Source organism: Anolis carolinensis, unplaced genomic scaffold, assembly GCF_035594765.1.
Source record: "Anolis carolinensis isolate JA03-04 unplaced genomic scaffold, rAnoCar3.1.pri scaffold_14, whole genome shotgun sequence".
Taxonomy (NCBI): domain Eukaryota; kingdom Metazoa; phylum Chordata; class Lepidosauria; order Squamata; family Dactyloidae; genus Anolis; species Anolis carolinensis.
In genome coordinates this window covers 8,853,255-8,865,990 of record NW_026943825.1, presented here as the reverse complement: position 1 = coordinate 8,865,990, position 12,736 = coordinate 8,853,255, and the positions used below count along the sequence as shown (strand labels likewise).

The 12,736-nt window shown below is 46.5% G+C and overlaps 1 protein-coding gene across 2 annotated transcripts in view; it reads left to right on the top strand.

The window, feature by feature from the left end:
* The window catches only part of gon4l (gon-4 like), a 54,715-nt gene that overhangs the window by 32,039 nt on the left and 9,940 nt on the right, over positions 1–12,736 (top strand). For both annotated transcript variants that reach the window (XM_062964737.1, XM_062964736.1), the window contains exons 21-26: positions 3,350–4,789; positions 6,960–7,218; positions 8,026–8,207; positions 9,540–9,737; positions 9,829–9,972; positions 11,692–11,835. In XM_062964737.1, the coding sequence (XP_062820807.1) occupies positions 3,350–4,789; positions 6,960–7,218; positions 8,026–8,207; positions 9,540–9,737; positions 9,829–9,972; positions 11,692–11,835 (2,367 nt within the window). The remainder of the gene's footprint in view (positions 1–3,349; positions 4,790–6,959; positions 7,219–8,025; positions 8,208–9,539; positions 9,738–9,828; positions 9,973–11,691; positions 11,836–12,736) is intronic.

Sequence of the window (12,736 nt, the reverse complement as noted above, 5' to 3'; positions counted from 1 at the left end):
CCATCTTTTGAAAACCTTGAAATCTCTTAGTTTAAAACATGAACTCAGAGATAAACAAACAAAGTCTTCTTTGAAAAATTGTTGTGGTAATCTCTGAGCGGTTAGACTCAATTTAACCCTCTCTGGGGGAGATTCCACCAAAAATCATCAGAGTAGCAAAAGCAAAGCTTTTAAATGCAACAGTTACTTACACGGGGCGAGCAAGAGAAGCCTTTGATCATTTAGGATTGCAGTGGACTGCAGAGTCTCAATAAAAGTTCAAAAAGTATTTATTCAGGTAAAAAGAACTCCATTGTAGATAGAAAGGCTTGGGAGCTGTCTAGTCTACTCTAGACTGGTTTCTAAGAAAAAATAAGAAAGGAAAAATAACAAACATCTACACAGTTACATCTTGCCAGGAGGGACAGCAAGATGCTTCTTGTTAGCTAGAAGAACAAAGGGAGAAGAGGCTTAGAGAGGGGCGACTGACCGCATGGTCGTCCCTTTTATTGGGGCAATAAACATTCCAATGGATAGGAAGTTAGTGTCCCTAAAGAGTCACATTTCTACTAACTTCAAAGTAAGGGATGTGACGTAAACAGGATAGAGTGAAACACAGTAAAGCCTGTCTAGGCATGCTTTGGAAACAGGGAAAGGATTCCCTCAATCTAACTCTATCATCTATCTAACTACATTTAGACTTGAGTAGTCCAGGATGATTCCCAACAAAAGTAACGTATCTTGTTTACTCATAAACGTCTTGTATTACTGTATATACTCAAGTATAAGCCTAGTTTTTCAGCCCTTTTTTAGGGCTGAAAAAAAACCTCCTCAGTTTATACTCAGGTGAGGGTCCTGGTGGGCTTATATTCAGGTCGGCTTATACTTGAGAATATATGGGACATTTATTATTTTTCTCTATTATTATTGGTATTATTACATGTATTATTTTTCTCTATTATTGTTGCTACTCTTATATTTATTTTACTCTATTTTTATTATTATTATTACATTTATTATTTCACTCTGATCTTATTATTATTATTGCATTTATTATTTTACTCTATTTGTTATTACTTGTATTATTTTCCTGTATTCATTATTATTATTATTACATGTATTACATGTATTATTATTGGTATTGTTACATTTATTATTTTACTCTATTAATTATTATTATTACATTTATTATTTTACTCTATTATTGTTGTTACTTTTACATTTATTTTACTCTATTTTATTATTAATTCATTTATTATTTTACTCTGTTATTACATTTATTATTTCACTGCATTTATTATTATTATTACATTTATTATTTCACTCTATTATTATTAAAAGGATACATAGGCACATTTACATTGAAGAAAATGAAAATAATGATTTAATCAGAGTTGAACACTCATATCTTAAATTACAGTATGATGTAAAGATTCAAAAACATTTAAACTACTGAGGCCTCAATTGGTATCTTGGTTTATACTGGAGTCAATGTTTTCCCAGTTCTTTTGTGGTAAAATTAGGTGCCTCGGCTTATATTTGGGTCGGCTTATACTTGAGTATATACGGTAATTCACCATACAGGCACATTTCTTATTAAAGTTTAGTTATAGATAAGATGTAGCTTCTCTGTGTCACAGGGTGTCATTTTTTTCTATTAAGTATATTTTTATTGAAGTTTTACCTTATAAGATAGAGTAAATTAACATCAAAAGAGTGAGAACATTTTCTTGTATAGAAAGTAGGAAAACTGCGATTAAAAAAGGATCAAAAAGGGAGAAAGAGAGAAAAAACCCAAAAACAAAGCTAAAGTGTCCATATATATATATATATATATATATAAACACATACATACACACACACGGACACACACACATATATATATATATATAGGTTGCCATTCTTAATCAAGAGTCCATAATCTTTAGATAGTTATAATCATTGAAGTCCTAATAGCAACAGGCATCCACCTCCACTGAGGTGTGATGCAAACAGGCATCCACCTCTGCTGAGGTGTAAAGCAGACTTCCACCTCCACTTGAGGTGTAAAGGAGACTGACTACAAAATGGAGTCTTGCGTCTGAACATGCTCAGTACAATCACATCTATGTAACCCCTCCCACGCCAAAGAGGTACAGTCAAACTGGCAAATCAACATATGCATAGAATATGTCAGGGGATGCTGGGATAGGGAGTTAAATCGGTCATCCATCACCCTGACTGTTTGATGAGTCAGTTCTCTCTGTCTGCTTACCCGAAGGACCACTCGATGCAGCACCAAAAGTGGCACCAACAAAAACAACAGCTCAGTCGTTGTTTTACTGCTGATCCCAGCAGGTATAATAATAATAATAATAATAATAATAATAATAATAATAACAACAACTTTATTTTTATACCCCTCCCCATCTCCCTGAAGGGACTCGGGGCGGCTTACATGGGGCCTAGCCCGGCACAACAATCAAATAACAATAACAAAGCAATAACACAATTATCCCAATAAAAACATCAGCATCAATAAAAACAATCATTAAAATCAACATGCAGCATACAGTGTTAAAAACAGGAGACTAATTCATAGATCCCAGGCAAAGTGCAGAATGTTCCGAAATGGGGAAAGGTAATTACACAGTTGAAATGGACAATAAAGTGCGGTATAATAGTGGCAACACATCAACAATGGGGCTATTATAGAATGGGCAGATAGATCAGTCCATCAACAATTAAACGTCAAAGGCCTTTTGGAAGAGCCAGGTTTTTAAGCTCCTCTGGAAGGAGAGGAGGGTAGTAATAAATAATTACTTTATTTTTCAAATTATTTACAATTACTTAAGGCCATAACTCTCTGGACACATGGCGCAAGTCTTCTCCGCTTACCAAGGCTGTTATCAGTATGAGGAGCACCTCCTGCATTCCAGTTCAAACGAAGCCCTGACCTATTGGTCCTGTGGGCAATCAATTAAGCTGGCTTGTGCTTAACCCATGCACTGCTGGAATGCTCTGCCAGAAACAAAAAGTTGCAAACACCCAACAGCATAACTTGTTATAACATTTCACTCTAACAACAGAACACATTAACAGAATATAGGTTAGCAAATATATACGTTAACAAATAAATAAATAGTGAAAGGCTTGGGAGGTTGCTGTTTCCAACAAATAACAACAACAATAAATTGAGCTTCTGTTTTAAAAACAAGATGAAAACAACTCCCTAGGGTAAAAGAAAGGGCTGAATGTTGGTTGTGTCCCATCTTTTACAATTTTACAATTATCCTTTACAATTTCATCTTGTAAATCACCTAGAGCATCGTGAATGGAGGGCGATTAATAAGTAATTAAATGATGATGATGATGATGATCTCGTTTCCAGGCCAGTTTGCCGTCCATCCAAGAGGAGCTGGAGAAAATGTCCAGGGAAGCCTCCGTTCCGGGAAGTGAGCTTGCGGGACCAGGGCAGGGTCACAAGTACCCCCTGCGCATGCCGGAGGGAGTGCAGTGGATGCTCCGGCCCCTGAACAGCTGCCTTTTTCGGAAAACCTGGAGGCGGCAACGGCCGGCCGCAGCCAAGCCCCTCCCCGTCCGGACGGGCCTTTGCTCGCCTCCTGCTGGCGGCAACAACAACTTTTTCAAGATGGCTGCCCGGCACCCACAGCCGGAGGCCCCTCCCAGCAAAGGGTCTGGCCGCGTCCCCCGCTTGATCCAGCCCGCTCCGTTCCTGCAGCCCTTGCCCGTAAACCTGCAGCCCGCCCCCGGGAACGGCGCCAACTTCGAGCTCCAGGGCCTTCTCCCCACGCGGCACCCGAACCTCGGGGCCCAGAACGTGATCCCCGCCCTCCCCGTCGCCTTCCAGCCCAAGATGATGCTCCCGGTGCTGAGGGTCCGCAAGCCGGGGCCCACCAGGGGGTATCAGAAGAAGAAGGCCCCCCTCCGCGCCGCCCCCTTGCTCAAGCCTGCCCCCTTGCTCCAGCCCACGCCGGTCATCTTCACCGTCCCGACCGCGGCCGTCAACGTGGTTGGGATCGCCAATGGTTGCAATGTGTTGGCCGCGACCCCGGCAGGGAGATCCCCGCAGCCCATCCCCATCACCACGCTGCTGGTCAACCCTTCCCCGTTCCCTTGTCCGCTCAACCAACCACTTGCAGTCCCGTCCGCTCCTCCTCTAGTGGTCACGTCCCCCATGGCCTCCACGGCAGTGACGGTGGCCAATGTCATGGCTCCGGGGGCAGGTCCCAATCAAGCGGAGTCGCAGGAGCCGTCCCCTTGCGCCGCAGTCTCCTCCAAGGAACACGATGCGCTCTGGTCCTCTGACGCCAACACAGTGGCCCCCGTGGAGACCTCTGTGGAGATGATGGAAGAGAATGCAGGCCCGATAGAAAAGATCCAAGATGACTCTAGTGAAGCTGAACCTCTTCCAGAGACACCAAGCTCTGTGGGGCCCCTTCTGAACGAAGATGTGGTGCTGGGCCTTGGGCAGGAGCTGGACATCGAGCCTCCACCCAGGCCTGCGGAGGAGCCCAAGGAGAGTCCTCGCAAGCAGGGCTCCAGTGAGGAAGGGAAGGGAGACCTCGGGGCGAGCACAGAAAGAACCCCTTCTCCTTGCAAGGATACCTCCAGCGCCCCTGAGTCTGTGTCCTCCCAACCCAAGCCGGAAGGTGGGCCCAGTCTGCCGGTCAGCCAGGAGGCGGGTGGAGAGAAAGACGGACCCGAGGAGGAGGAAGAGGAGGACTTCGATGATTACATTCACGACGAGGAAGATGAGGAAATGTCGTCAGCTTCGGAAGAATCTGTGCTTTCTGTGCCGGAACTTCAGGTAGACCTTTATCTCCTTTTTTTTCGTGTCAGGAGCAACCGGAGTTGCTTCTAGAGTGAGAGAATTGGCCGTCTGCAAGGACGTTGCCCAGGGGACGCCTGGATGTTTTGATGGTTTACCATCCTTGTGGGAGGGTTCTCTCATGTCCCCGCATGGAGCTGGAGCTGATAGAGGGAGCTCATCTGCGCTCTCCCTGGGTGGGATTCGAACCTGGCAGCCTTCAGGTCAGCAACCCAACCTTCAAGTCACAAGGCTTTTATCCCCTAGGCCACCGGAGGCTCCACCTTTATCTCCTAAGGCAGTGATTCCCAAAGTGGGTGCTACCGCCCCCTGGTGGGCGCTGCAGCGATCCAGGGGGGCGGTGATGGCACCTATTAGGACATGGGGGCGGGGCCAGAGGAGGGGCGGGGCCTCTTCCCAAATGCCGGAGACAGGGCTGAGCCCCTGAGGTGCCTGTTAGGACACAGGGGGCGGAGCTAGAGGAGTGGGCGGGACTTGTTCCCAAGAGCCTGAGACAGGGCTGGGAATCTATACCTCTCCTGAGGCGCTTGTTGGGACACAGAGGGCGGAGCTAGGGAACGAGGCAGGGCCTCCTTCCAAGAGCACGAGACAGGGCTGAGCCTCTATAACTCTCCTGAGAGGCCTTGTAGGACTCAAGGGCGGGGCTAGGGCTTCTTCCCAAGAGCCTCTGTATACTTTCCCTGAGGTGCTTTTTAGGACACAGGGGCGGGGTATAGAGGTTCAGCCCCGCCAGGCACTTGGGAAGAGGCCCCGCCCCCTGTGTCCAGGACAGGGATAGAAGCTCAGCCCTGCCTCAGAGCTCTTGAGCAGGAGCCACACCCACCCCCTCTAAGCCAGGGGGACTGAGTCATATTTTTTCTGGAAAGGGGGTGGGACCCTCCCCATAAATGTGTAGCAGAGTAACTTATTAGCAGCAGTGTGACCCAGCACTAGTAGCCAAAAGGGATGAAAAAAAACAAAAACAGACCAAGGTTATCTCTTCCTTAAAAGGCTTTTCTTAATAGCGAAATAATATTTATTTATTTATTTATTTCATACATTTATATCCCGTCCTTCACATCCCGAAGGGGACTCAGAGCGGCTTACAAATTAAATTTACATACAATGTTATTAGCATAGCACAATACTGGCAATAAATTACCATATTGTACTATATCTATAAATTGTAATATTATTAATAATATTACATGTAATATATAATATATAATTAATATTATTATATTGTATTATTAGTAGTATAATATTGTATTACAAAATAATATTATTAATATTATATGCATATACAATATATTATAATATTATATACAGTAGAGTCTCACTTATCCAAGGTAAATGGGCCGGCAGAACCTTGGATAAGCGAATATCTTGGATAATAAGGAGAGATTAAGGAAAAGCCTATTAAACATCAAATTAGGTTATGATTGTACAAATTAAGCGCCAAAACATCATGTTATACAACAAATTTGACAGAAAAATTAGTTCAACACACAGTAATATTATGTTGTAATTACTGTATTTATGAATTTAGCACCAAAATATCATGATATATTAAAACATTGATGGCTTGGATAATCCAGAGGCTTGGATAAGCGAGGCTTGAATGAGACTCTACTGTATTATTGTAAATTACATTGTATATATGCATATGTATGTATGTGTGTGTGTGTGTGTGTGTGTGTATATATATATATATGTGCATGTGTGTGTACACACACACACACACACACACACACACATATATATATAATTAGCAAAGCATGTTACTGGTGGGAGGGGCCTTCAGCTGGTGCAAGGAGACAAGATCGAGACTGTCTTTGCTGTCTCCCTCTTTGATCTGGTTGCACTATTTACAAAAAACAAGGTTTCCATAACAAGTTCTTTATACTTCCTTCTTTGCTTCCACCTTGGGCTTCTTTCTCATGCAGATAAACAGCTTCGCTCTCACAGAGCCTCCTCTCGCAACGAACTTACACAGGAGCTTTACACACAGCTTTCAACCTGGGGCTTCTCTCACTGAGACCTTCTCACACTCAGGCCTCCTAACACTGAGGCTGACTTATAGTGAGGCCTCTCTCACAGGATGCTGGACTGACTGGCTTGGCCATGGAGCGGGACTATTCCTCTGATGCTGTGCTCTTGTGGGTTACAGGAAACGATGGAGAAGCTGACCTGGCTTGCGTCGGAGAGGCGTCTGAGCCAAGAGGGCGACTCGGAGGAGGAGAATTCCCAGGAGGAGAACTCTGAGCCTGAGGAAGAGGAGGAGGAGGAGGAGGAAGGGGAGAACCTGGAGAGCCTGCAGAAGGAGGACGAGATGACCGACGAAGTGGCCGATCCCGCAGACAGGCCTGCGCTGTCTCTCACCTTGACCTGCACTGTCCCGGAGGTGGAGCCCAGGCGCTCCCCACCAGGTGAGGTTATGAACAAGGATCTATTTAGAGCAGTGGTTCCCAAACTTATTTGGCCTACTGCCCCCTTTCCAGAAAAAATAATACCCAGCGCCCCCTGGAAAAGGGGGCCTGGCTTAGAGGGGTGGGCGTGGCTCCTGCTCAAGAGGGCGGGGCTACCAATGGGTGGCCAGGATTGGGAGGGGCGGAGTTACGAGCTCTGAGGCAGGGCTGAGCTATCCCTGTCCAGGACACAGGGGGTGGGGCTAGAGGAGGGGGCGGGGCCTCTTCCCAAGTGCCTGACAGGGCTGAACCTCTATACCCCGCCCTCGTGTTCTAACAAGCACCTCATGGGAGGTAAACAGAGGCTCAGCCCTGTCTTGCGCTTTTGGGAAGAGGCCCAACCCTGCCCTTTAGTCCGAAAAGGCCTCTCAGGAAAGATATAGAGGCTCAGCCCTATCTCACGCTCTTGGGAAGAGGCCCCACCCCTAGTCCTAAAAGGCCTCTCAGGAGTGGTATAGAGGCTCAGCCCTGTCTCAGGCTATTGGAAGGAGGCCCCGCCCCCTTCCCTAGCTTTGCCCTCTGTGTCCCAACAAGCGCCCCAGGAGAGGTATAGATCCGCCCTGTCTTGGGAAGAAGCCACGCCCACTCTAGCTCCGCCCCTCCTCTGGCCCCGCCCCCGTGTCCGAATAGGTTCCATCACCGCCCCCCTGGATCACTCCAGCACCCACCTGTGGGCGGTAGTGCCCACTTTGGGAATTACTGAAATCGAGAATAGATGGGAGACAATTCTGATGGTGAAGACACATTTCTCTGGTTGGGTTCTTCTAGGGGAAAACGCCAAAGCGCCTGGGAAGAGCCGGAACTCGTATCGAACCCGGGCCAAGCGAGGCCGGTCTCGCGCCAGCAAGGACACCTCCAAGCTGTTACTTCTCTATGACGAAGACATCCTGGAGCGAGACCCTTTGCGGGAGCAGAAGGACTTGGCCTTTGCGCAGGCCTACCTCAGTCGGGTAAGGAGACCACCCTTCGAAACAAGCCTTAAAACCGAACAGAGGGTGCTGCGGGGAAGGCAAAGGCTTGGTGAATATCGGAAGCTGGAGGACTTTCCCTGCAAGGCCAAGCTGTAGCTATGACTCAAGGCTTTTGGGCTTCCAGATCCTTTGACTGCAACTCCCAGAACCTACCCTAGATGACCTATGTGGCAATCCCAATTTGATACAGACTCTGATGGTTTTGTGGGCTAGTGGGGTTATTAACAAAAGACCCTCCCCATAAACGTATAGCAGAGTAACGTATTAGCAGCCACGTGACCCAGCAGCAGTAGTCCAAAGTGATGAAAAGAACGCTTACACACAGACCAAGGTTATCTCTTCCTTAGGAGGCTTTTCTTTGTAGCAAAATAACATGGTTGCACTGTTTACAAAAACAAGGTCTCCATAATACAATTCAATTTCTTTATACTTCTTTGCTTCCACGCTGGGCATCTCTCATGCAGATAAACAGCTTCGCTCTCACAGAGCCTCTTCTCACAATGAACTTACACAGGAGCTTCGAACAGGAGCTTGACACACAGCAGCCTTCACACTGGAGCTTCACACACGAGGCCTTCAACGTGGGGCTTCTCTCATGAAGATAAAAAGCTTCGCTCTCACAGAGACTCCTCTCACAATGAACTTACACAGAAGCTTCACACAGGAGCTTTATACACAGCAGCCTTCACACTGGAGCTTCACACATGAGGCCTTCAACGTGGGGCTTCTCTCATGCAGATAAACAGCTTCGCTCTCACAGAGCCTCCTCTCACAATGAACTTACACAGGAGCTTCACACACAGCAGCCTTCACACCGGAGCTTCACACACGAGGTCTTCAACGTGGGGCTTCTCTCATGCAGATAAACAGCTTTGCTCTCACAGAGCCTCCTCTCACAACGAACTTACACAGGAGCTTCACACACAGCAGCCTTCACACCGGAGCTTCACACATGAGGCCATCAACGTGGGGCTTCTCTCATGCAGATAAACAGCTTCGCTTTCACAGAGCCTCCTCTCACAACAAGTTACACAGGAGCTTCACACAGGAGCTTTACACACAGCAGCCTTCACACTGGAGCTTCATACACGAGGCCTTCAATGTGGGGCTTCTCTCATGCAGATAAACAGCTTTGCTCTCACACAGCCTCCTCTCACAACGAACTTACACAGGAGCTTCACACACAGCAGCCTTCAACGTGGGGCTTCTCTCACTGAAGCTTCTCACACCAAGCCTTCTCACACTGAGGCTTCTCTCATGAGGCCTTGTTACCCTGAGGCTTCTCTCAGCGAGATGTCCTTGTTTCCCCAGGTGCGCGAGGCCTTGCGGAGTGTGCCGGGGAAGTACGAAGAGTTTCTGCGCATCATTTACGAGTTTGAGAGCAACGCCCAGAAGCAGACGGCCGTCGACCTCTATGCGCAGCTACGGAGCGTGCTGCAGGGATGTCCCCAGCTGCTCACGGACTTTGCGGCCTTCCTCTTGCCGGAGCAAGCCCTGGAGTGCGGCCTGGTGCGTTGGATGTAGCGGGGTACGATCTGTGTAGCGGGAGGGCTCGGAGAGTGTCCAACTCAGGGTCCTTTTCTCTTTTCCCCTGGTGCAGTTTGAGGAGCAGCAAGCGTTTGAGAAGAGCCGGAAGTTCTTGCGGCAGCTGGAGATCTGCTTTGCTGAGAACCCTTCTCACCACCAGAAGATCATCAAGGTCCTGCAGAGCTGTGCAGAGTGCCTGCCCCAGGAGATCGTGGAAGTAAGGAGCTTGGACATGTTCAAGCCTTCAATGTCGTTGGAGGGAGGGCCCTTGGTGTCTCCTGAGTAGTGGGAGCTGGGGCTGTTTGCTGAAGTGGGAACTTGTCTGTGGAAGTGGACACCCCAGCCACACACATACAGGCATGTAATAATAATAATAATAATAATAATAATAATAATAATAATAATAATAATAATCTATATCTAAATCTAATATAATATATCTGTATCTAAATCCATAATAAAAGTGAAAACCCGTATGTGTGTATGTGGTACAGGTGTCTGCTCACACAGACAGCCTCCGGCCTCTACAAATAGGCTATACTTCCCAGGCCTAAGAATCCAGCAAGTCACTTCTTTGCACTGACATTACAGCGAGCTCCATGAACATGTAGCCCAGCCCCTGCCAATGTCCTTCCCAAACACTATGGCCCACCACCTAAGGAATGCTTTCATTTGGGGACCATTTCATCCTAGATTTTGCTTTTTCTTCCACCACAGGCAGGCATCCCAGGGTTCTCCATTGCTGTGGAATTTGCATGATCCCGCCTACTGCCCTTCCCTTTCAAATTGTCTGCATAACACACACCAGAACTGTGCAGCAACTAAACTTAACTGGAGGAGTTTGGAGGATTGAAGTTGTAGTTCACCCTGCATCGAGTCAGAGCACTGTGACTCCTACTGGGGAATGTATAGGGGTTGTAGTTCACCTACACCCAGAACGCTATGAACCCAAACAATGATGGCTCTGGACCAAACTTGCCATGCATCCCCGATATGCCCAGATTTGAATACTGGTGGCTTTGGAGGGGAATTGGCCTGGGCATTTGGGAGTAGTAGGTACTGGGATATATAGTTCACCTGCAATCGAACCCCACCTATGATGGACCAGGATCAAACTTGGCACAAAGAGCCCCCATAACCAATACAACATATTGGGACAAGTTTGGGGAAAAGAGAGTTATAGTTCACCTGCATCCACAGAAACACTGACCCCACCGACAATGGACCGGGATCAAACTTGGCACAGAGAAACCTCATGACCAACTGAACATACTGCAGGGGTTTGAATCTGGGAGTTGTAGTTCACCCGCATCCAAAGAGCACTGAATCCAGCCAACGACAGATCTGGACCACACTTGGTACACAGAACCAAAATGGCCAACTTTGAATACTGGCAGGTTTGGGGTGGATTGACCCACGATTCTGGGAATTGTAGTTCACCCACTCCAAACTGAGAATACCTAACATTCAAAGACAAACAGTGCCTTTCTCAAATGACCCGGGCACCGCCGGTCCCCAAGCTAATAATAATAATAATAATAATAATAATAATAATAATAATAAAACAACAACAACTTTATTTATATCCCGCCATCATCTCCCCTAGGGGACTTGAGGCCGCTTACATGGGCAGAGCTCGAACAATACAATCAAGCAGAAACAGCATACAATACAATTCACAGTATAACAAGATAAAAAACAAAATCCAATATAAAATAGAGATATTATAATAGTTAATATCAGTAAACCACCAAGTACAGTTCTGTCTACATCGGTGGAAGAACTGAAACATCTTTGCAAGAGTACAATGAGTACAATATTTCCACTTTTATTGTGTGTATAGATAACCATATGGCGACAGAGCCGAGGAATACTCATCTCCCTTCTCCTTTCTCTCCTTGTCTCTCCTTTCTTCCTCTGTCCTTCTCCTGTTTAGCTGAAGACCCAGATGTGGCAGCTGCTGAAAGGTCATGATCACTTGCAGGACGAGTTCTCCGTTTTCTTCGACCACTTGCGCCCTTCCGCCAGCCGCTTGGGAGACTTTGAGGAAATTAACTGGACGGAGGAAAAGGAATACGAGGTGGGGACTTAGTGATATGGCTTTGGGGGAATTGAAAAGTGATCCCTTTCTCCCTCTCTGGCCTGATGGGAGTTGTAGTCCAGCAACTTTTATAATGTGCACTTTACTTAGTATATTATCATAACCTTGGTGTTTTTAATTCTGTGTTTTATTAAGTGTGTTTTTATTGCTAGAGGTTAATGTTTAAATTTTATAATTTGTGTATGTTTTTGCTCATTGATGTATTGTATATTGTTATTGTTTTTATCTGGTACTAGCTTGGGGACCCGGTGGTGCCCGGGTCATTTGAGAATGGTATGATTTGTCTTTCAATGTTATGTATTTTGTTTGGAGTGGGTGAACTACAATTCCCAGAATTGTGGCTTAATCCTCCCCAAACCCTGCCAGTATGAAAAGTTGGCCATTTTGGGGCCTGTGTAGCAAGTGTGGTCCAGATCTGTCGTTGGCTGGTCATCGCTTGGATGCAGTACTCTCTGGATGGAGGTGAATGACTACAACTCTCAGAGTCCTGGGACAATTGCCCAAAAACATCTGTCATATCCACAGCAGGCAATGTTCAGTCTGTGTGCCAAGTTTGGTCCAGATCCATCATTAGCTGGGTTCAGTGGTCTTTGGATGCAGGTGAACTACAACTCCCAAAATAAAGGCCCATTCCCAAAAACACCTGCAGTATGTTCAGTTGGTCATGAGGATTCTCTGTGCAAAGTGTGGTCCTGGTGCATTGTCAGTGGGGGTCACTGTTTCTCTGGATGCAGGTGAACTATAACTCCCTTTTCCCCAAACTTGTCCAGTGTGTTGTATTGGTTATGGGGGCTCTGTGTGGCAAGTTTGGTCCTGGTCCATCATTGTTTGGGTTCATAGTGTTCTGGGTGTAGGTGAACTATAACTCCTCTACATTCCC